Source organism: Aotus nancymaae, unplaced genomic scaffold (genome assembly GCF_030222135.1).
Source record: "Aotus nancymaae isolate 86718 unplaced genomic scaffold, 86718_ANA_hifiasm-v0.15.2.pri h1tg000004l, whole genome shotgun sequence".
Taxonomy (NCBI): Eukaryota; Metazoa; Chordata; class Mammalia; order Primates; family Aotidae; genus Aotus; species Aotus nancymaae.
Genome location: NW_026988415.1, coordinates 63,750,708 through 63,772,997, shown reverse-complemented (window position 1 = coordinate 63,772,997; position 22,290 = coordinate 63,750,708). Strand labels below are relative to the sequence as shown.

General features: G+C 35.2%; 1 protein-coding gene across 3 annotated transcripts in view; it reads right to left on the bottom strand.

Annotated features, from left to right (window-relative positions):
* Positions 1-18,266: 18,266 nt before the first annotated feature.
* The window catches only part of BRWD3 (bromodomain and WD repeat domain containing 3), a 126,681-nt gene continuing 122,657 nt past the window's right edge, over positions 18,267-22,290 (bottom strand). For all 3 annotated transcript variants that reach the window (XM_012455736.2, XM_012455737.3, XM_064362832.1), the window contains one exon: positions 18,267-20,432. In XM_012455736.2, coding sequence (XP_012311159.1) covers positions 19,678-20,432 — 755 coding nt within the window. In that variant the 3' untranslated portion in view covers positions 18,267-19,677. The remainder of the gene's footprint in view (positions 20,433-22,290) is intronic.

Below are 22,290 nucleotides of genomic sequence, written 5' to 3'. Positions count from 1 at the left end.
AATATTTCTTCAGCAGCACCCCTGTTGCCACCTCAGAATAGACATACATCTCCTATATCTAAGAGCATTGTTTTATTGCTTTTATATGTTCCATCTTTTTGGGTTCTATATAATTTTCTTTTCTTTTCTTTCTTTTTTTTTTTAAGATGGGGTTTCACCATGTTGGTCAGGCTGGTCTTGAACTCCCGACCTCAGGTGATCCGCCCGCCTTGGCCTCCAAAGTGCTTGGATTACAAGTGTGGGCCACCACGCCCGGCCTCTATATAATTTTCTTCTGCATAAAGTTTTGTCCAGAGCAAAGATTTTCCTTAAAAGTTGAAAATTCATTTTACAGCAGAGAAAATTGAAGTTCAGAAAGGTTATGTCATGAGTAAAAGGTCACACAGTTATTAAGTAGCAGAGCAAGGACTGGAACACAGGTCTGCCAAATTCCAAGGTTCAAGCTAGCTTCTCAGACAATGGAGTTAGTTATAATGAAAGAAATTAGGCCGGGCGCGGTGGCTCACGCCTGTAATCCCAGCACTTTGGGAGGCCGAGGTAGGTGGATCACTAGATCAAGAGATCAAGACCATCCTGGTCAACATGGTGAAACCCCGTCTCTACTAAAGATACAAAAAATTAGCTGGGCATGGTGGCGCACGCCTGTAATCCCAGCTACTCAGGAGGCTGAGGCAGGAGAATTGCCTGAACCCAGGAGGCGGAGGTTGCAGTGAACCAAGATCACGCCATTGCACTCCAGCCTGGGTAACAAGAGCGAAACTCCATCTCAAAAAAAAAAAAAAAAAAAATGAAATCAAATACAAATAGTTAAAACAAATAAATAAGAAAAAAAGTTCTTTCTAAAAATTGTGGTGAAATAGACATAACATTAAATTTACAATTTTAACCAATTAAAGTATACAACTTAGTGTCATTAAGTACATTTACAATGTTGTGTAACCATCACCACTACCTATTTCCAGAACTTTTTCATTATCACCAACAGAAATTACATACCCATTAAATAATAATTCTTTTTGGCCATAATACAAAAGTCAAAAAACAATAGATGTTGGTGAGAATGTGGCTAAAAGGGAACACTTCTATACTGCTAGAGAGAATGTAAATTAGTACAACCACTATGGAAACAATATGGAGATATCTTACAGAGCTAAAAGTAAATTTGCCCTTTAATCCAGCAACTACACTTCTAGGTGTCTACTCAGAGGAAACGAAGTCATTATATGCAAAAGACACATGCACACACGTATTTATGGGAGCACGATTTGCAACTGCAAAGATATGAAACAAACCTAAGTGCCCATCAGCCAATGAGTGGATAAACAAAATGTGGTATGTATACACCATGGAGTACTACACAGTCATAAAAATGAACAAAATCATGTCTTTGGCAGCAACTTGGATGGAGTTGTAGGCCATTGTTCCAAGTGAAGTAACTCAGGAATGGAAAACCAAATATTGTATATTTTCACTTATAAGTGGGGGCTAAACTATGGAGACACAAGACACATACAGTGATAAAATGGACTTTGGGAATTTATGTGGGGGAAAGGTTGGAAGGTAAGTGAGGGATAAAAGACTATTATATGTACAATGCACACTGCTCAGGTGATGGGCACATTAAAATCTCAGAATTCACTGCTAAATAACTCATCTATGTAACCAAAAACAACCTGTACCACCAAAAACTATTGAAATATAAAAATAATAATTAAAAATAATAATTCCCTATTCTCCTTTCTACTATGCTCTGACAACCACGAAATACTGTCTATGAATTTGAATAGTTACCTCATATAAGTGGAATCATAAAATATTTGGCCTTTTGTGACTGGTTTATTTCACTAAAATAATGTCTTTGAGGTTCATCCATATTGTAACATGCATCAGAATTTCCTTTCCTTTTAAGGTTGAATAATATTCCGTTGTATGGAACATATACCATGTATTGTTTATCCATTCGTGGACATTTAGGTTGTTACAGCTTTTCCTTATCGTGAATAATTCTGCTATGAAAATTGGTGTGCAAATATTCATTTGAGTCCCTGCTGTCAATTCTTTTATACCTCAGAATGGAATTGCTGGATCATATGATACTTTGATATTTAACTTTTTGAGAAAATACCAAACTGCTTTCTAGGATGAAGAAGTCTTTTGAAAAAGATATTATAAATTTGTACAATATATTAGCATATAATGCATTTGCCACTACCAAAAATATTTTCCATCTACATTAAAATGTTTTTTCACATAACTCTGTTGTCTTCAATCAAGAACACCTTATGATGTTTTATTCCTGCTTATATTGAAGATTATTTTGCTCTTCATATAAAGTTACAAGGTGTTGAAGTTCTTGGAGACAGTTGATGCTGAGATTAGAAGTCCCGTTTGGACTATGAAGGCATTCTTCTTGGGAATCGTTTTCTTTTTGTCTACCTTCTGCAACTTATTCAGACAAAGCTTTAATCTAATAGCACTCCTGGCATTTATTTAAGCGTATTTGCTTCCAAAAAGTAAAAGAATAAAATTTGTTTATCACACTATTTTCTTGGAGTTACTTTTGAAAAATTAAAGGCCCCTCCTTAGTATTAAGTTCTCAAGTTCCCTGAAGCCTATCATATCACATTGTGTCTTTTATCTGATGTGCCTCTGTGGTACAGATGAAATGTTCCCTTTATTTTCACCTCAAGCACAGAATATGAAAAGAATCCATCAAGCAGATGCATAATATATCAAGACATTTCTGCAATTCTTCTATTATTGTTGCTGGTATCAGTGAGTATGACAAAAATAAATTTGCTTGAAAAAAGTATCCTTAGATGTACTGGTTACTAAAAGACAATCTTACCAACATACTGACAACTTCAAGAAATTCATTAACCAATTTTCTTTTGCAAACCTACTTTATGTCAGCTAATCTCTTAGATTAGTAAGAGAAACAAGGTCTTAATGGAGCTTCAAGTCTAATACAGGGAGACAGACAATATACAAATAAGCAAAGATAGTTTCAAATACTGATGAGTACTAGGTGAGGAGGGCTGTTTTATTAGATAGGATTGCCAGAGAAGACCTTTCTAAAGATATGATACTTGAGCTGACACATAAATAAGAAGTAGGAAGCAGCCATGCAAAATATAATCCAGACAGAGGAACAGCAAGTCCAAAGGCAATGAAGCAAAACAGTAAAGGCAGGGAGATCCCAAAATATTTAAGGTCTTGTGAGTCATGGTAAGGAGTTTAGATTTTTATCCTTAGTTCACTGTATCAATAGAGTTAAACTATGAATGATTCTACATTTCAGTTCAGAAGTTTACAGGATTAAGTGACAATTTCCTCACCCCTGTGATGGAGAACAAGCTATTAGAAGGGAATGTAATTATAGCCAAGTAAGTGATCATTTCTCTGCATCTGTTTTTCTACAAACATGTGGTTGGAATAATAACCTCAGACACTATTGATGCAAAGGAAAGAAACTGGCTTCTAATCCTTCCAAATGAAGTGTATTACAATAGGAGAAAATAGGGAATTTGATTAAAAAAATTAAAACCACATAGTTTTACGGATTTAGTGGTCAAGCCTTAGAAACTTTGAGCCAGACAGAGGTAGTGAACCATTTATGAATTGCAATACAAGGCCTAAAGGCCTCACCATCTTGCAGTTGATCCTAATTCTTTGAAACAAATAAAAATTGGAGTCAGAGAAAGGAATTTGTATAGCCACTGGGGTCTCACCGTTTGTATGGCCACTTCCTTACTCCTCTACCCGAGTCTCCTTTCTGTTCTGCTTTAGGAGGAAGGAACAATGAGTGTTGTGAGAGTGGAACATGACTTTAGAAAAGGGCTAGATTCTAATATCTAATAGAGGAATAATGGAGGTGTACAGACCTTGAAAAACTGCCATTTCATCTGTTTGATAAGGCTCATTAACAATCTCACATCGCCATATTACATAATGAATAAGGAACACCCTCTTCCCCAATATTTTCAAAGTTTGGGCTGTGGGAGTAACTCATCTAAAAGGGCTTTGGTGTTGCTGCTGGTGACTACTCTGCTGTACTTGGCCAGGAAGCTAGAGATGAAAATTGCTCAGTTCTTGCCACAGCTCTGGATAGCCTTCCAGTCATGGGACTAGACCTCTGTTATCTATGGTTTTATTGTCGGCTCCAAAACTCATGTTGAAACTGAATCCACCATACAGCAGTATTGAGAGGTAGGGCCTTTAAGAGGTGATTGGGTCATTAGGGCTCTATTCATGGATTAATAAGTTAATGACTTAATGGGTTATCATGGGAGGGGAACTTTTGGCTTTTTAAGAAGAGGAAGAGAAACCTTAGGTAGCATATTAGCAGCTCCCTCACCAAGTGATATTCTATGCCATCATGGGACTCTTCAGAGTCCCTATCAGCAAGGAGGCTCTCATCAGATGTAACTCCTTGACTTTAGATTTCTCAGCCTCTTGGGTGTGAAAAATAAATTCCTTTTCTTTTTTTTATCTTATTTTATTTTATTTTTGAGACAGAGTTTCGCTCTTGTTACCCAGGCTGGAGTGCAATGGCGTGATCTCGGCTCACCGCAACCTCCGCCTCCTCGGTTCAGGCAATTCTCCTGCCTCAGCCTCCTGAGTAGCTGGGACTACAGGCGTGCGCAATCATGCCCAGCTAATGTTTTTGTATATTTAGTAGAGACGGGGTTTCACCATGTTGACCAGGATGGTCTCGATCTCTTGACCTCGTGATCCACCCGCCTCGGCCTCCCAAAGTGCTGGGATTATAGGCGTGAGCCACCGCGCCCGGCAATAAATTCCTTTTCTTTATAAATCACTTAGCTTCAGGTATTCTGTTAAGAGCAACAGAAAACAGACTAGAATAGCCTCAATCTTGCAACTAAATAATTGGAATATGCAGGGGTAAGTATATTTCGGTAAATTATTTGCAGTAGCCAGATACGTACTACTATTTTCCACACACCCATTTCAGAATACCATTCATATTTCTTTCTCACTATTACTGGTGGTTGACTCACATCAGGTGGAAGGTGTAGAAGAGGAGTAATGATGACAAATTATTAGCAGAAAAGGGTAATCCTCTAAGCTATCACTTTTGAGTATTTCAATTACATGTGGGAGAGGAAAAATATTTTAAAAGATGCCAGAATCATGATTTAAACTTAATCAAAAATCTTTTTATTTAATTTTAAAGAAAATCTGATTAGTCTGCTATTATTCAAGGCTCTTTACATTTTTAACATCTTTATTGAGATATAATTTATATAACATAAAGTTAACTGTTTTAATATGTATAATTCAGTGGTTTTCATTATATTTACAGGGTTATACAACCATTACCATGGTCTAATTATAGAACATTTTAATGACCCCCAAAAGAAAGACAAAGCCTATTAGCACACACCCACCCCTCTACCCTAGCTCTAGGCAACCACTAATCTACTTTCTGTCTCTATAGATCTGTCTATTCTGTACATTTAATATGCAGTTGACCCTTGAACAACACAGGTTTGAATTGCTTGGTTCCACTTATATGTGAATTATTTTCAACCAAACAAGGATCAAAAATGCAGTATTCACAGGATGCAAAACCCATATATATGAAAGGCAAACTTTTCATATATGCAGATTACTGAGGGCCAACTATGAGACTAGATTATGTGTGGATTTGGGTATACTCAGGGAGTTCTGGAACCCATGTATACTAAGGGACAACTGTAAGTGAAATCATACAATATGTGGCCTTTTGTGACTGACTTATTTTACTTAGCATAGTATTTTCAAGGTTCATCCATGTTGTAGCATGTATCAGTATGCCATTCTTTTTTAGGATAAACAATATTCTCTTGTATGAGCATATCACATTTTGTTTATTCACGCACCAGTTGATGGGCATTGAGTTGTTTGTACTTTTTGGTTATTATGAATAATATGTCTATCAACTTTTGTATACAGCTATGTGTGTGTTTGTGTGTGTGTGAGAGAGAGAGTGTGTGAGACAGACAGGGTCTTGCTCTGTTGCCCAGGCTGGAATGCAGTGGCATGATTATGGCTTACTGCAGCCTCAATATCCTGGGCTTAAGCGATCCTTCCACCTCAGCCTCCCGAGAAACTGGGACTACAAGCATGCACCACAATGTCCATCTTGTGTACAGTTTTTGGTGTGGACTTATGTTTCTGGTTCTCGTGGGTATATGGTAACTCTGTTTAACTTTTTGAGAAGCTGCCAAACTATTTTCCAAAGTGGCTGCACAATTTTACCTTCTCATCAGCAAGGTATGAGGGTTCCAATTACTCAATATCCTCATCAATATTTGTCATTGTCTTTTTTATTATAGCCATCCTACTGGATGAAAACTGTTATCTCATTGTGGTTTTGATTTGCATTTTCCTAATGATTAATAATGCTAAGCAACTTTTCATGTAACTATTGGCCATTTGTTTATGTTCTTTGGAAAAATGTTGATTCAAATTATTTGCCCATTTGTAAATTAGGTTATCTTTTTGTAGTCGAGATTTAAGTTATTCACATATAGTCTGGAAACTAGACCCTTATCAGATATATAATTTGCAAACATTTTCTCCCATTTTTGGGTTATGTTTTCACTTTCCTGATAATGTTCTTTGGTGCACAAAAGTGGTTAATTTTGATGGAGTCCAATTTATCTTTTTTTTTCTTTGGCTGTTTGCGCCTTAGGTGTCATATCTATGAAACCATTGCCTAATCTAAGACAACAAATATTTATGCCTGGGTTTTCTTCAAAGAGTTTTATAGTTTTAGCTCTTACCTTTAGGTCTTTGATCTATTTTGAGTTAATTTTTATATGTGGTGTGATGTAGTGGTCCAACTTAATTTTTTTGCATCTGGTTATCCAGTTGTCAAAACAACATCTGTTAAAAGGACTATTCATTTTCTCCATTGAATTGTCAGTGCCACTGTCAAAAATCAATTAATCATAGATGTATGGACTATTTTCTGGATTCTCAGTTTTGTCCCATTGATATATATGTCCATCTTTATTTCACTACTACATCATGATCCTTACAGTGGCTTTTACTAAGGATTGAACTTGGGGAGTGTGAATCTTCCAACTTTTTTTTTTCAGGATTGTTTTGCCTATTCTGAGTTCCTTGCATTTCCATGTCAATTTCTGCAGATTTTGCAAAAACAGCCAGCTAGAATTTGGCTAGATGTTGTGTTGAATCTGTAGGTCAATATGGGGCATATTACCATCTTAACAATATCATGTTTTCCAAACCATGAACATGGTATAACTTTCCATTTATTTAGGTACTCTTTAATTTCATTCAACAATGTTTTGTAGTTCTCAGTCTACAGGTCTTGCACTTATTTTGCTAAACTTATTTCTAAGTATTGTACTGTTTTTGATGTTATTGTAAGTGGAATGGCTTTCTTGATTTCATTTTTGGATTCTTCACTGCTAAGGTAAAAATAACTGATTTTTCTGTTTTGCTCATGTATCATGCAAGCTTGCCATACTTGTTAACTTGTTCTAATACTTTTTTGATGCACTCCTTAAGATTTTCACTATATAAGATCATGTCACCTGCAAATAGTTTTACTTCCTTTACATTCTGCTTATTCTTTTTTTTTTTTTTTTTTCATTGCTAATGTTAGGACCTCAGGCACTATTGAATAGAAGTAGTGAGACCAGAAGTCCTGTCCTAAGGAGATCCCCTGATCTTAAAAGGAAAGTATTCAGTATTTCACTATTAGTATGTTACTAACTATTAATTTTTCATAGGCGCTCTTTATCTTTTGAGAAAGTTTCTTTCTATTCCAGCTTGCTGCAAGTTTTTATCATGAACAGTGTTGAATTTTATCAAATGCTTTTTTTTATTCTAATGACATGATTATGTGATTTTGATTTTATTATTTTAGTTTGGTATATTACATTCATTGATTTTCATATTTTATACTAACCTGTTTTTCTAGGATAATCCCACTTGATCATGTTACTAGATTTGGTTTGCTAGTATTTTTGATGACTTTTGTGTCTGTACTCAAAGAATACTGGTCTGTAGTTTTCTTGTGATGTCTGTCAGATTTGGTATCAGCATAATACTGGGGTCATGTAATTAGTTGGAAAATATTCCTTTCACTTATATTTCTGCAATAGTTTTTGAAGAATTGGTGTGTTTGAAAAAGAAAAAAAATTGGTAGAATTCACCAATAAAGTCATCTAGGACTGGGGTTTTTGTAGGAGTCTTAAAATGATTAATTCAATCTCTTGTTATAGGTTTATTCAGATTTTCTATTTTATTTTTAGTCAGTTTTAATAGTTTGTGTCTTTCTAGGAATTTATCCACGTTTTTGTAGGTTATCTAATTTGTTGGCATGCTGTTATAGACTGCATTATGTTCTACCCTAAATTCACATGTTGAAATCCTAACCCCCAATGTGACTGTGTTTGAAGATAAGGCCTTTTATGAGGTAATTAAGGTTAAATGAGGTCATAAGAGTGTCTAATGTCGCTCCTCAGGGAGGCTCATCTGGTATGCCCACCCGGGATGACAATGGCTTGGGTAGGGGTCTCTGTCCATGCCCACACCCAGCTGTTAGAATCTACTAGTTAAAAACTGATTACTCAATTGTTTTCAATAATGTCCTGTGGCATAAATTGCTCTAAACAAACCCAATTAAATGCTTGTTCTTTTGAAGGAATAGTTTTCGGTCAGTGTTTGATATTTGCACTGATCTTAGGAGGGCTCCTCCCCACTGTCTTATTTCTTGGTTCTTTCAGGCAAACTAGCTTGCCTACAGTTTACCTGGTAGGTTGAATCTCCTCACTCACCTTTCCCTACAATATCCCTTGTGCTTAAAGGGAACTCTTAAGGCTTGTTGTAACTAAAGTCAATTCCTTTGGAAAGAGATTAGAAGCTATCTGTTTTATGGTCTGGTTCTTCCCCCAGGCAAAATCATTCTGGACCTGGTTACTGGGACAATGGCAAGCTTCTGGGGACAGAGTGTGCTTCGTATTCTTGGCTGAAGCCTGGGATGCGATGAAAATAAAGAGAGTAGTCCTGGTTCAAATACCACAGATTCTCACCTTTCTTACTAAATTTTCATAGATTCTCTTGTTGCTTGCCCTGTGGACCATCTCTAGAGGCTTGTGTTTTTTAAAACATAGTTTCCACAAGTTTCAGTGAGGAGTGAGTTATTGGAGTTCTTCATGGTCATGACAGAAGTCAATCTTTCCAATGACTTTTACACTTCCTAAATTGAATTTGATGAGGCTTTCTTATGGAAACAGAACCATAAGCAGTTCAGATTGAATATCTGCCTTCAAATAAATAACTTCAACAAGTAGGATACAGAGCTTATAAAGATTCTAAGAAAATCGAACCTCCAATGGAAGTATGTTGGACTAGGAAGGTGTATAAAGAAAGGATAAGCTAGAAATTTTAAAGAATAGAAACATAAAGACCTTGGAAATCATTTAGTGATCAACTTTAGTCTTATACCACTAAAGATAACTGAAACCAAGGAGAACAGGAACTTGGGTAAACCCACTCAGCAAATCTCCAACAGCTAGCACTACAATGAGCCCAGTGAGAAGTGGCATGCATAATGGTTAAGCAAACAGGTTTTGGAAATATGTATCTGAGTATAAATCCTGCCATTTCACAGCAATGTGATCTCTGGCAAATTCCTTTACCTTTCTAAACCTCAGTTTCCTCATCTGTAAACTAGTGTTAACAATAATACCTAATAGGTTTGAGACCTCAAGAAACATAATTATTATTAATGCAATAATTATGACACTAAAATGTCCCTATCCCCACCAAGAATCCTTCTGCAAACTCCTCATTCACGCACCTAACCCTCTACCAAAAGACAAAACAAAACAACAAAAAACCCCAAAACTCATGTGGGGATTTCCCCAAACCTGTTTCCAGTGATGAGACTGCTGTGCTTGAAGGCATTGGCATCCAAACCCTAAACACTATGGAATTTCATTCCTTATTAATCCTTCAAACTCCATTATCTTCTCTCCTCTAGTTAACATGGATTTTAGAAAGATCTCAAAGGCTTCCCTTATCCCCTTAACCCTCATAATAACTACAGTACCTGACTCCAGGTCAGGCTACTTCCACCTAAATACACATTGTCAGGAATATAAGCAAGGCTGCAAGATAGTATCTAACCACAAACAAAGCTCTGACCTTGATTTCTAGCTTATGTTCTTCTAATACAAGCAAAGATTAGTGTAGGTATAATCAGCTAGTTAAACTTGCTGTGCTTTATCTAGCTAGAAAAATAAATCCAATTAATATACTTTATTTCCTATTCCCTGTTTGATTTTTACAGAGATCTTTGTTGACAGACTTCAATAGTCTATCTGTTAAAGCCAACACTTTTGTTCCTTGGATGATTAGACCAAGTGAAAGTTGTTTAGGAGAAAAGATGGCATTGTGAAATATGAATGAGACTAACATAAATGCTATGAACCAAATGCAACTTGAACAGGCCTAATGTCTTCTCAAGGACCATTGCAAAATCCCATTTCCTGAGAATAAAGAGAGCAAACGCACGAGCCTTGAGTTAAATGACTTGAAACGTTTCCCCCTAATAACCATATACTGTGACAAAAAAGTAAAAAAAAAAATTAAATCAGTAGTGGTTCAAGTTGACTTTACTGTATTTATAGGGACATTCAACCTTTACCAACCACTACTCCTGCCTCAAAGTCTTAATTAGAAAAAATAAAAACACATAACCTTTAAATTATTCCAAAGGACTGGTATATGGATTGGTGTAAAGAAAGAATGACATCTGTCAGGGCGCGGTGGCTCACGCCTGTAATTCCAGCATTTTGGGAAGTTGAGGTGGGTGGATCACCTGAGGTCAGGAGTTTGAGACCAGCCTGGCCAATGTGGTGAAATCCCATCTCTACTAAAAACGCAAAAATTAGCCAGGAATGGTGGTACATGTCTGTAATCTCAGCTATTCGGGAGGCTGAGGCAGGAGAATCACTTGAACACTGGAGGCATAGGTTGCAGTGAGCTGAGATTGCGCCATCCTGGATGACAAGGGCGAAACTCTGTCTCAAAAAAAAAAAAAAAAAAAAAGAGTGACATATTAAATTTGAGTAAAACTGAAAGATAGTTCAAAGGATGTAAAGTAAAAACACACCCCGAAACAAAAACCCTAAATTAAACCCAGGGATTAAGTCAGGAACCGTGTTGCATTCTCTGAGAACCATACTTGTAACCCGTTTGAACTCAAAGTTCAAGGTTTTGCACTGGCAAGGAAGCATGGAGTAGGGAAGACTGCAATAACAGATCATTTTTTAAAGTCATAAACTTCAAAGCACAGTTGTGTATATTAGCACAATTAATCTTCAAAATAAGATAATAAATTCTCTACACTTTTCTTGGGCATTTACCTTTTCGTAAGAGTGTGAAAGATGTACAATTCAGTCATTTGAGCTTCAATCATTTTTCTACTTCCAAACCTAGTAGTTTGAAAAACTCCAAAGCCCTAAGAAGTTTGAAGATCCATATCTCAAGGTCCTCTTTATTAAATGATCTGAGCCAGAAGTAAAAAGAAATGTTATCTTCAAGACACACACGCATGACTTAGAAGTTTCCATTTCAGAGATTGGGAAGAAAGAAAATAGAACAAAACATCTCATTAATAAGATAAAGGCTAAGACTAGAAACCTGGAAGCAGATATGCTGGATGAATCAAGGCTTTTCTAGTTACTAACCACATGGGTTTAGGCAAATTACTTGATTTCACTAAAATTCATCTTTCTTATCTGAAAAATGAAATTAACTGATAGTATCATTCTGATGATTGAGATAATGGACTTTGTGAACTGTAAAGCTCTTTATAAAACTACAGTGCTTGGCACATAGAAAACACTCAGTAAATGCTGAATGAATGAATAAAAATGAACAAATCTAGGTAGCAATGGTCTAGTCTTTTTTTTTTTTAGCGATTTCTTATCACTAATATGAAGAGAACAGGCTACAACTTCCTGCTGGTAAATATCTTTTTTGAAGGAGATGCCAACACATGTTTAGAGGAAGAATGTGACTCATTATCTCAGATAATTCTCTGAGAATTTCTGCTTGAATAATTATAAGCAAAGTTATAAAAAGTATTTTTTTTGTTTTTATGTTTGTTTTCTGCCATATTCTACCATGCTGTCAAGTTCAAAAAAGGTATATTTAGTGTTAAAAACTTGTTGTCGTATTCACCAGTCTTAATCTGTTGAGGAAACTGGAAAGCAAAAAGGTATCTACCACAACTTTCAACTACTGCTTTAATAACTTCTTTTTCTTATCATGAAAATGACTAACCACATTTAGAACAAAAATGAACACAAATCTACAAAAGTAAAAGGATTACTTGGTAATTTCGTGAATATGAGGATATCATGGGCATATTTTTTGCTTTACAGGGTCAGACTGGACAAAAACACTTGTTTTTATAAACAATACTGAATCTAATTTATGAATTAAAATGTAACATATGGAAATAATTCAGAATTACCAGCACTCCATTATTAATATTGTAGATGAATAATACTCAAGAGTAACAACATAGTCCTTTTCAAATGATCTATTATACAATTTCATATGCAAATTTCATTTAAACATATTTCAAGCTTTTTTAAAAAGCCAAGGGAGGAGGGAACATGTTAGCAGTTTCCCTGACTTAAATTACTTAACAGACTATAAAAAATTGCCAATACAAATTAACATGTTGTTATACAAATTCTAACTAGAATTGCAACATGACAAAAATCAACCACAAAAATCCTTAAAAATGAATAAGCCCCATCAATTAATATTAGTAACCTAAATTATTTAAAATATTTTTATTTCTTCATATATTTACTTACAAAACTTATGAAATTGAAGAGAACTGCAAAGTTGCTGACCAGGCAAGCTGGCAATTCAAAATTAATACTAGAATCAGAGACTTTGAAGTCTCCAATATCAAATATTAATTTGTTAATAACTATTAAAATTAGGTGTTTATAATTATAATTTATAATTAAAATCATAATTTATAATTAGATGTTTATAATCTGTAGATAAGAAGTAACTCCATTAAGGCAATTGTCACAGCTGGCAAAGGAAAATCTATTAAAGTTACATAAAAAGGAAAGAAAAATGTTTCCCTAAAATTTTTGGGAAAAAATTGATACCATGAAAACTTTACTTCATTTAACAGTATTGTTTGATCTACCTGCATTTTGTAGCATTAAAAAGCCCTTAAGTATTTACATAAAAGACCTGAGAAAGCAACTGTAAGTATATAGGCTTAAATATCCCACCAAAAATCCCACTTAAAAGATCAACTCACAAGCTCAATATATTGGTTTTATTTTGCACGTTTTGTAAAGTAGCTTTAAATTGTCAAGAACATATACTTGAGAGAGGATGGAGAGCATCTTTTTCTTGACCTTCTCAACTTGGAAAAAAAAAAATGGATCCCTAGGCTGGAGTGCAGTGGCATGATCACAGCTCACTGCAGCCTTGACCTCCCAGGCTCAAGTGAATTATCTCAAATAACTGTGATCCTCCCACCTGTCTGCCAAGTACCTGGGACTACAGGTACACATAACCACTCTCAGCTGATTAAATTTTTGTTGTTGTTGTTTTGTAGATACAGAGTCTCACTACGCTGCCCAGGCTGGTCTTGAACTTCTGGGCTCAAACAATACTCCCACCTTGGCCTCCCAAAATGCCAAGATTTTAAGCATCAGTCACTGTGCCTGGCCTTAACCAAAAATTTTTAATGTAAGATTTTTATATCCTTAAAGAGGGCTATCTCTAACCAATTAAGCAACTAAACAAAAATACCAAACAACTTATCTCTACTTCAATCTTTGAATATTGTAAAAAATCAGGCTACTTTTTTCCTAAATGCCTTTTGTTTTAATTCTAAACACATAAATTAGACAGTGTATATATTAAAGATACAGTCTATTCTTTGGCCAGCTTATTTATCTTGAACCTAGTGAAATTTTTGTCATTGGGAGACAAATTCTGGATAACTATATAGGTTCATACCTAAAATGAACGAATGTTCCTGTTAGAGCATTCAGATCCTCTCACCTCACTTCTCTCTCTCCTACACTCACGTTGAATTAAAGCACCATTTACTGTATAGGTAATCTGATTACATATTTAAAAATGTCAATAATTTATAGCTCAGCTGTTAAAAGTCATAAATATATTAGAGATCTATTCATTTTGAAAAGGTTTGCAAAACAAAATGTTGACAAATGCTTTGCAGGCTGTTATTGAATGCATCAAGCAGCCCACATTTAAAGTGTAAACATCACATTTATTATCCTAAAAGTGACCCAAAGAATATCTGCAATGTCTAAGGTGAAAACAAAAACAAAAAAATAAAACCTTTTCTTTGATAGGAAGAAGCATCCTAGTTTCTCAGATTAAAAAATAATTGTAATAAAATATTCTATGACAAAGAAACAAGAAAGACCTAAGAGTTACATGTTACAATCTCTAAAGCTGAATAGGTAACTCCACATTTCTTTCTTCTGGTTAATTTTTCTCTGGCACATAAATTAAGGCATAAAGCAGCAAGAGTGCAATTGATTCCAAACAACTTGGAATTTTATTGTAAACATCCCATAAAGAATGGCAACAAATTAGTCCAGTTTTTTTGTCTTTGATGACTGATAACTGCCAAAGAAAACATCTTTTATAAATCAAGCCAGTTTAGTTTACCTTTTTTACTGAATTTTAGTTTAACGGACACTTTGCCCATATACAATATCATATCAACTATGAACTGATTTTCCATCTTAAAATATATGGATACCAAGAACAAAAAAATAGGTACAGTTGTGTTAATACTGTGTAAGAGATTACAAAAGACAAGAATGATAAGTTACAGGACAAAGAAATAAATTACTGATTGCCATCACCACAGTATTGTTTAAGAATTAACATTTGTAGTATTGCCTAATGTGTATCTGGTGACATATGCAAAAACACATTTCCCAACTGGATTTCTAAATTTTTTTTGATTATTATTTTAAAATTCAATTACCAAGGTGGTTTCATTATGTATCAACAACTTTTTAAGAAGATACTTATCATGCTTTTATATGCCAAAGTTTTATATTCTAGATTTAATTTAGAAGAAATGGGCATACATGTAAATAAACAAACACACCTTAATTCTAAACTGCAGGGTCTTTCTACTTTACTTCTCCCATCAATGAATCAAAAATTGCCAATCTTCTTAAGTGTGCTAAATGAAGTGCAGTTTTCATGGCAGAAAGGAAAATGAGGATAAAAGTAAGCAGGATTGAAAAGATAAAAAAAGAAATAATCAAGAATAAGGGTATATAGGCTGGGTGCGGTGGCTCACGCCTGTAATCCCAACACTTTGGGAGGCAGAAGGGGAGGATGATGGGAGGGAGGGAGGGAGGGAGGGAGGGAGGAAGGGAGGGACTGAGGGAGGAAGGAAAGAAGGGAGGGAAGGAGGAAGGAAGGAAGGAAGGAGAAAAGAAAAGATAAAAGAAAGAATCCTGAGTGCTACCCATATTCCACAAAATATAGCACCATAAAAAAAACTTAATTTCATACTGGAATTTAATCAAAACTTGGTGAAGAAGCTTTGCTAAGAGATAAGAAGCAAAAAAGCATGAAAATCCTTTCAACTAATTTTTGAAATAAACCTTAAAAGTGACTTTAGAATACTCTATTCCTGATAAACATTTCATAAAGCCTCACGTTCCACAGAAATATTGGAGATAGGGTTAGAATTTAAAACAATGGACTTTACATGTCGATAGTTCCCCTAGAACTATTCATCTCAGAACTCAAAATGTTACTGTAATTATTTAAAAGGCTAGACAGCGAAGTATATTGAAAATTACACATGATCCAAGTCTCTCTTTTATGGATGTGAAAATTCCAACTTGAAGATAAGTACCAGTTGGTAAATGTACATAAAATGATTCCCAACATATATAAGCAAGTAAAAGGTGTTTAATTCACCATTACCACAAACATACAAATTTTGGAAAAATGCTCAAAAAAGTTTTATCAGAAAGTTAGAAGTAGCATTCACATCTTTCTCTTTCAATCACTGTATTATTGTCTGATGACAATCTTGGGATTAAAACTAAAACAACAAAAAGATAAATAATTGAAATGTACTTCAAAGTATTAGAAGGCTGAGTTAAATATTTGAGCACACAGTTGTGCAGAATGAGATTTGTAATTTTACTCAGTTACTTTGCATCTGGGTGAAACAAAGTGCTGTAGGGAAGAATTCCAACACAAGCCTGATATCCGGGGAGGGAAACAAAAAAGAAACACATTTTTAAAAAGGGAAATTAAAAGAATAGAGGGACACAGGTATAAAACAAAACATGGATTGGTATTCTAGAAGGCATAATGAAATGGATGATCAAGCAGTAAATATACAGGCTAAGAGCTGTACAGAGGCAAAAAGTTGGTAGACTGTCCTCCATACAAAATGTTCTCCTTTTTTTAATGTCTGAGATAAGGTGTGTCAAGTTGGGGATAAAAACTCTACACACACACAAGTGTACAAACACACATATACAAAAACAAATTTAGTAATTAGGCTAGTTGGCTAGTGAATGTTTTGGAGAGCATCCTATTGCTGAAAGAGAAACACACAGTAAGCCATAGAAGAAACACAAAATTCAGGTTTTATAAATATATACACATACTAAGATCTTAAAGCTGGGAATTTAAACATTATTGGCATTTATAAGAAATATTACAGCTCACTGACTATTCATATCTAGCATAGGATTAGGTTATACATATACATGTATATGCTCTCATGGGCCTAAACGTAACAGTGGTTTTTCTTAGCAATTTAAGATTTAGGCTTTTCTCCAAAATTCTTTGTTCATTTCCTACTTGCTTTGCTATGGCTGAACCCAGATTTTATGTAGGTTTAAATGGCCTCAAAGAAATTAAAATGATAAAGTAATCAATGTGATAGTAATTACAACACATTCACAGGAGGTGGTATTACAAAAAAGCAAAGTGTAAATTGGGGGGAAAAAAGTCCAGATATAAAAGTAAAAATACTATCTTCCAAACTTTTATTTTCACACTTATTAAAATAATTTGCATGCAAACAGAAAATTATCTGTTTGTTTGATAAATGATAACTATGTTTATCTATCATACCCTGATGACTAACTCTTTAAATCTTAATAACTGAAATAAACATTACAGCAAAATGCTGTTCACTAATATTTTCACAGTATTTCACTACATATAAAATATGCTTTAAAATGTCTTCAGCCTTATTATTCTAATTATCTAATCTCCTAGAAAATCTTGACATTTGGGAAATAAATGTGGCATTTTTATTTTTCAAAATAAATTATAAATAAAGCTCCAGATAGCCAAAATCACACAAATATCAATTCTTCTACAATTCAAGAGGTCAGCTCTTCATAGAAGAATGTCAACAAAAAATTTCACACTAAAATGATACATGTGATCCATATTTGGGTATATCCAGGAATTTAAGTAACTATGTTACTCAGATCAGGATAGGCCAAAGTATTATTGATTTCAGGAATACAGGCACGATTTAGTCTAAATGCCCAAGAGATAAATAACTGAAACAGTACATTTTAGCAAAAATCAAATGTAGTTTCAAATAGCAACATTTTGAATCTCTACTATGGTTAAAAGTGGCAGCTGAGTTACAACCAGAAGTAGTTTTGGTTTAGTGAAAAAACGACTACAACAAAAAAAAAATAGTTGGTCTGCTGTCTAGTAACAGAGGTTAGTGCCATTAACAATTAACAACAGTACTTTCTCTTAAAGCCTGAACATCATTTCTACTGCAAGTGAAAACGGCTTAAAGATGTTAATTCAAGAATTACCCTACTGTCAACCCTTTCAAAAAAGCAAAGTTTTATGTGTGTACGCCTTCCTCTGCACTTAAGGGTTTTCAGATGCATGAAATGATTGAAAGCATGAGACAAACACATTAGCTTAAGAAATATCCTGGGATAACTAGGTATACACTAAGAAGTCTGTTTTATCCCATGAGTCTGATCTAAGTGCAACAAATTTGCCGTTACAGAAACGGAGATTGATATTATCCCTCTTACCTCAAAAATGTAAGTAGCCAACAAATTAACAAATCTGTAATATTAAATTTGGGGAGCAAAATTGATCTTGGAACTCAAGCTCACCTATGGAACCATATGCACTCTACTGCTGTAAACAAGACAATATGGGTTTTTAAAGGTTTTTTTTATCTATAAAATAATAATTCACAATATCAGTGTGCAGTGCAATAAGGTTCTTTTCTTAAAGACTAGAACAGAAGAACCCTTTGGAATGGTATGAGCAAAATCTCTAAGTTGATTCATAATACTAGCTAGCCAAAACATTCCAACTCAAATTAGGTGCTTTGTTAAATTTTAAGATTCAAATGAAAACCAGTAACTCACAGCTGTTAAATGGTATGTAGAACAGAAATATATAAGCAGTAGCCCAAGTCCACTTACACAAATATGTTCTACAAAAGCCTAAGGTAGAGCATACTATACTTATGAAAGTTTGTTAATTACAATTACTAATTTGAGAGCCAATAAAATTATTAACAACCTCTCAGCTTATAACTTATGGGTATTCATTCCTACTAAGCTTGTTCTATTTCTCCTTAGTCAGTAAGGAAGAACAGCATCTATTTTCCTTAATGTTTCCAGTAGTTGTAGATAAGAGGTAGCTGAGCTACTGTTCAAAGTTGTTCTTTGTGGATGAGGATTTTTCAAATGTTTACGTTATTATTTAAGCTACACAAGTTCTATTAATGCAATAAAATATGATAGGAAAAAAATGGATGCAGGAAACTTTTGCATTTGGCACCTTGTCTAGATTGATACCTCAAGTATTCTTTTTTAATAAAGTTAATGCACACATCAGAACACACCACGAAGATCTGCTACATATTTACAAGGCACCAACCCTTTCTCACCTTTAATGTGAATTATGCAAATCAATGAAAAGCATATCAAGATTCCCCCCACCCCCCAAAAAACTGTAGTATAAATATATACTTCAGTTCAGTACAATTCATGAAAGTTTGGCCTGGGAAGAGTAAAATAATCCAGATCGCTCTTACAATATAGAAACTGTAAACATTTAATAGCTGCCTTTAGGATTGGTGTATTGTGCAAAAGTTATTATTACTGGGTATAGGAATCAAAATGGCAAAAACAAACTATATAAAACTCTGTAAGAAGGTGCTATACTTCTGTGATACAAAAGCAAAAGAGGGCTATTCTATTGAGATAAAAATGTCATGCTACTCTTAAGAAGCTGAATGCTCCTTTAATGCAGTAAATCTGTAGTGTTTCTGTGTTGTGTTTCGAGTGTGTGTGTGTGTGTGTGTGTGTGTGTTTGTGTGTGTATGTGTGGGCAGAATTTCTTTTAATTTAAGGCCTAATGAGTAAGGCTTATTTGAACAAATGAAGTGTGGAGATCAAAAGTCTTGAAACAAATGTATACTGGCATAAATGGAAAAGCACCAATGTGAAAGGAAGCAGAAGTCCCCACACAACTTGCTTTGTAGATTTCCTGGTAAATTCCCTGCAGTAGAAGGCCATTGAATTTTTTAAGTTATTCTAAATTTATTAACTGTTAATAATTCCATCCCATGAGATGGCTAACCCTGGCTTTTTCTGTCATTTTACGCACTCTGCCTGATCTGGATGTACCAAGATTCAGAGGATCCTCAGTGGACACAAAATTGTCATTATCAGAATCATCATTATATAAAACAGTCCTCCTGCCTTGGTTTCTTGTTTTAATTCGAGGCAGTCTACTGAAACGTCCTGAAAACATGGTATCAAATTCATCATCTGCAATACGTGCTCTTTTGGCTCTGGTAGCTCCTCTAGAAGCACCTCTTCCTCCTCTCCCTCTTCCCCGACCCCTAGTGCCACCTCCACCTCTTCCTCGACTCCCTCGTCCCCTGCCTCCTCTTCCTCTGCCTCCTCTACTCCATCTACCCCATCTTCCCCATCTGCCTCTTCCGCCTGTGCCTCTGGTCTTCCAATTTCTTTTTCCATTGCCATGTTGCTTTCTGAGTTTTCTTTTAGGCCTGGTTTGTATGAATTTGCTATAATCATGGTCTCCATCTACATAATCTTGATCTGTTCTGGAAGTTGATTCAGAGTCAGAGTCAGAACCACAGGTACTTTCAGAACTTAAACTGGATCCTAACTCTCCGCTCTCTGAGGTGGATAAATGAGATTTCTCTTTTGTTTCTTTTTTCTCTTTATCTTCTCCTCCCATGTTTTCATCTTCTTCTGATGCACTAAGTAGTTTTCTCTTGATTCCTGTCCGGGGCTCTCTGCCATCACCATTTGTAAGGGGTCCATCAAGGGAGTGATCTAAATTAAAATGAATGATTTTTAATAGTTAAGCTTTGACATTGACAAAACGATTATTTAGGCTCTTAAACAGTCTATAATTTCCAAAAAAAAAAACAAAAACAAAAACAAAAAACATGGACTAAATCATGGAGGGTGCCAGAGTAAGAACTTAAATTTCTTCAAAAAAGAAGATATTGAAGTTTTTATTTTTGTCTGCTTTTTTTGGGAGGGGAGGAGAATATGGGGGTGGAATGATGATAATGAGGCTTAGGCAGAAACTTTAAGGGCTTGCTTCAGGAAGAATTATCTGAGAACATGAATTAGCAAGTTTTATTCATTCAGTCAATAGATTTTTATTCATTACCTACTACTGGCAAGGCATTGCTAGAAGCTTTGAATATGGTAATGAAAGAGACAAAGTCCTTGCTCTTAGTGAGAATACCTTGAAAGATAACAAAGTGATAAATAATAAAATTTCACATAGACATGCTATAAAAAAAATGTTTTTTAAAAAGTATGTGTAGGACCGGGAGCTGTGGCTCACGCCTATAATCCCAGCACTTTGGGAGGCTGAGGCTGGTGGATCACGACGTCAATAGATCGAGACCATCCTGGTCAACATGGTGAAACCCTGTCTCTACTAAAAATACAAAAATTAGCTGGGCATGGTGGCACGCGCCTATAGTCCCAGCTACTCGGGAGGCTGAGGCAGGAGAATTGCTTGAACCCAGGAGGCGGACGTTGTGGTGAGCCGACATCGCGCTATTGCACCCCAGCCTGGGTAACAAGAGTGAAACTCCGTCTCAAAAAACAAACCAAAAAAAAAAAAAATGTATGCGTAAAAGGGAGTATATTTTAGATAGGGAAGACTTCTCTACAGAGGTAGTATTTGAAGAAATAATTGAATGAAGTCATTATAGGGAAAGAACATTCCAGAAGAGTAAACAGAAAGTAAGCCAGTATAACCAGAGTGGAATAGAAAAACAGTGAGTGGAGGAGATGAGTGCCAGTGGAGAGTTTTAAGCTGGAGAAAGATAGAATCTGATTTACATTTTAAAAATCATATGGTTGCTGTGTATAAAAAAGAATATAGAGGAGGCAAGACAGAAAGTGAAAGGAGAGACCAGTTGGGCATCTACTGCAGTATTCTAGGTAAGACAGGATGAGAGATATTTCAATAGATGTGATAAGTGGTTATATTTGGAATATTTCCTTCTAGAGAAACCTTTAATTTCAAAGATTGAACTGACGGGACTTGGGGACAGACTATATATCAAGTGTCAAGCACAGAATAAAGGATGACTCCTAGGTTTTATGGCCTAAGCAACTGGGTAAATAGCAGAGATATTTTGCTAATGTAGAGAACCCTGAAGGAGCAACAGGTTTGAGCAGGGCACTAGAAAAATCAAGATTCCATTTTAGATGTTAATAGAGATCCAAGGAAAGACATTTTGTTAAAAAAATAAAATTTAAACAGCAGGTAGATATACCACTCTGGAGCTCAGGGGAGAAGGTGGAGCTAGAGATATAATTGTGAAAATTTTCAGTAAAGAGATAATAGTTAGGGTAATGAGAACTGGGAGAGCTCACTGAGAGAATAAGTAAAGAGAGACGAGGTGGCCGAAGAGACCTGAGATATTCAAATGTTTGAAGATAAAGAAGAAGCAACAAAGAAAATGGAGAAGGACGAGCCAGTGAGGTAGGAGGGAAATAAGAGAGCAGCCTGGAAGAATTGAAAATACGTAAGACTAGGGTTGTGGATAATTACAAGATTAATAAGTCTGGGTGTTATGGACTGAACTGTGTCCCTTCAAAATTCATATGTGGAAGCCCTAACCCCCACAGTGACTGCATTTAGAGATTAGGGCATATAAGG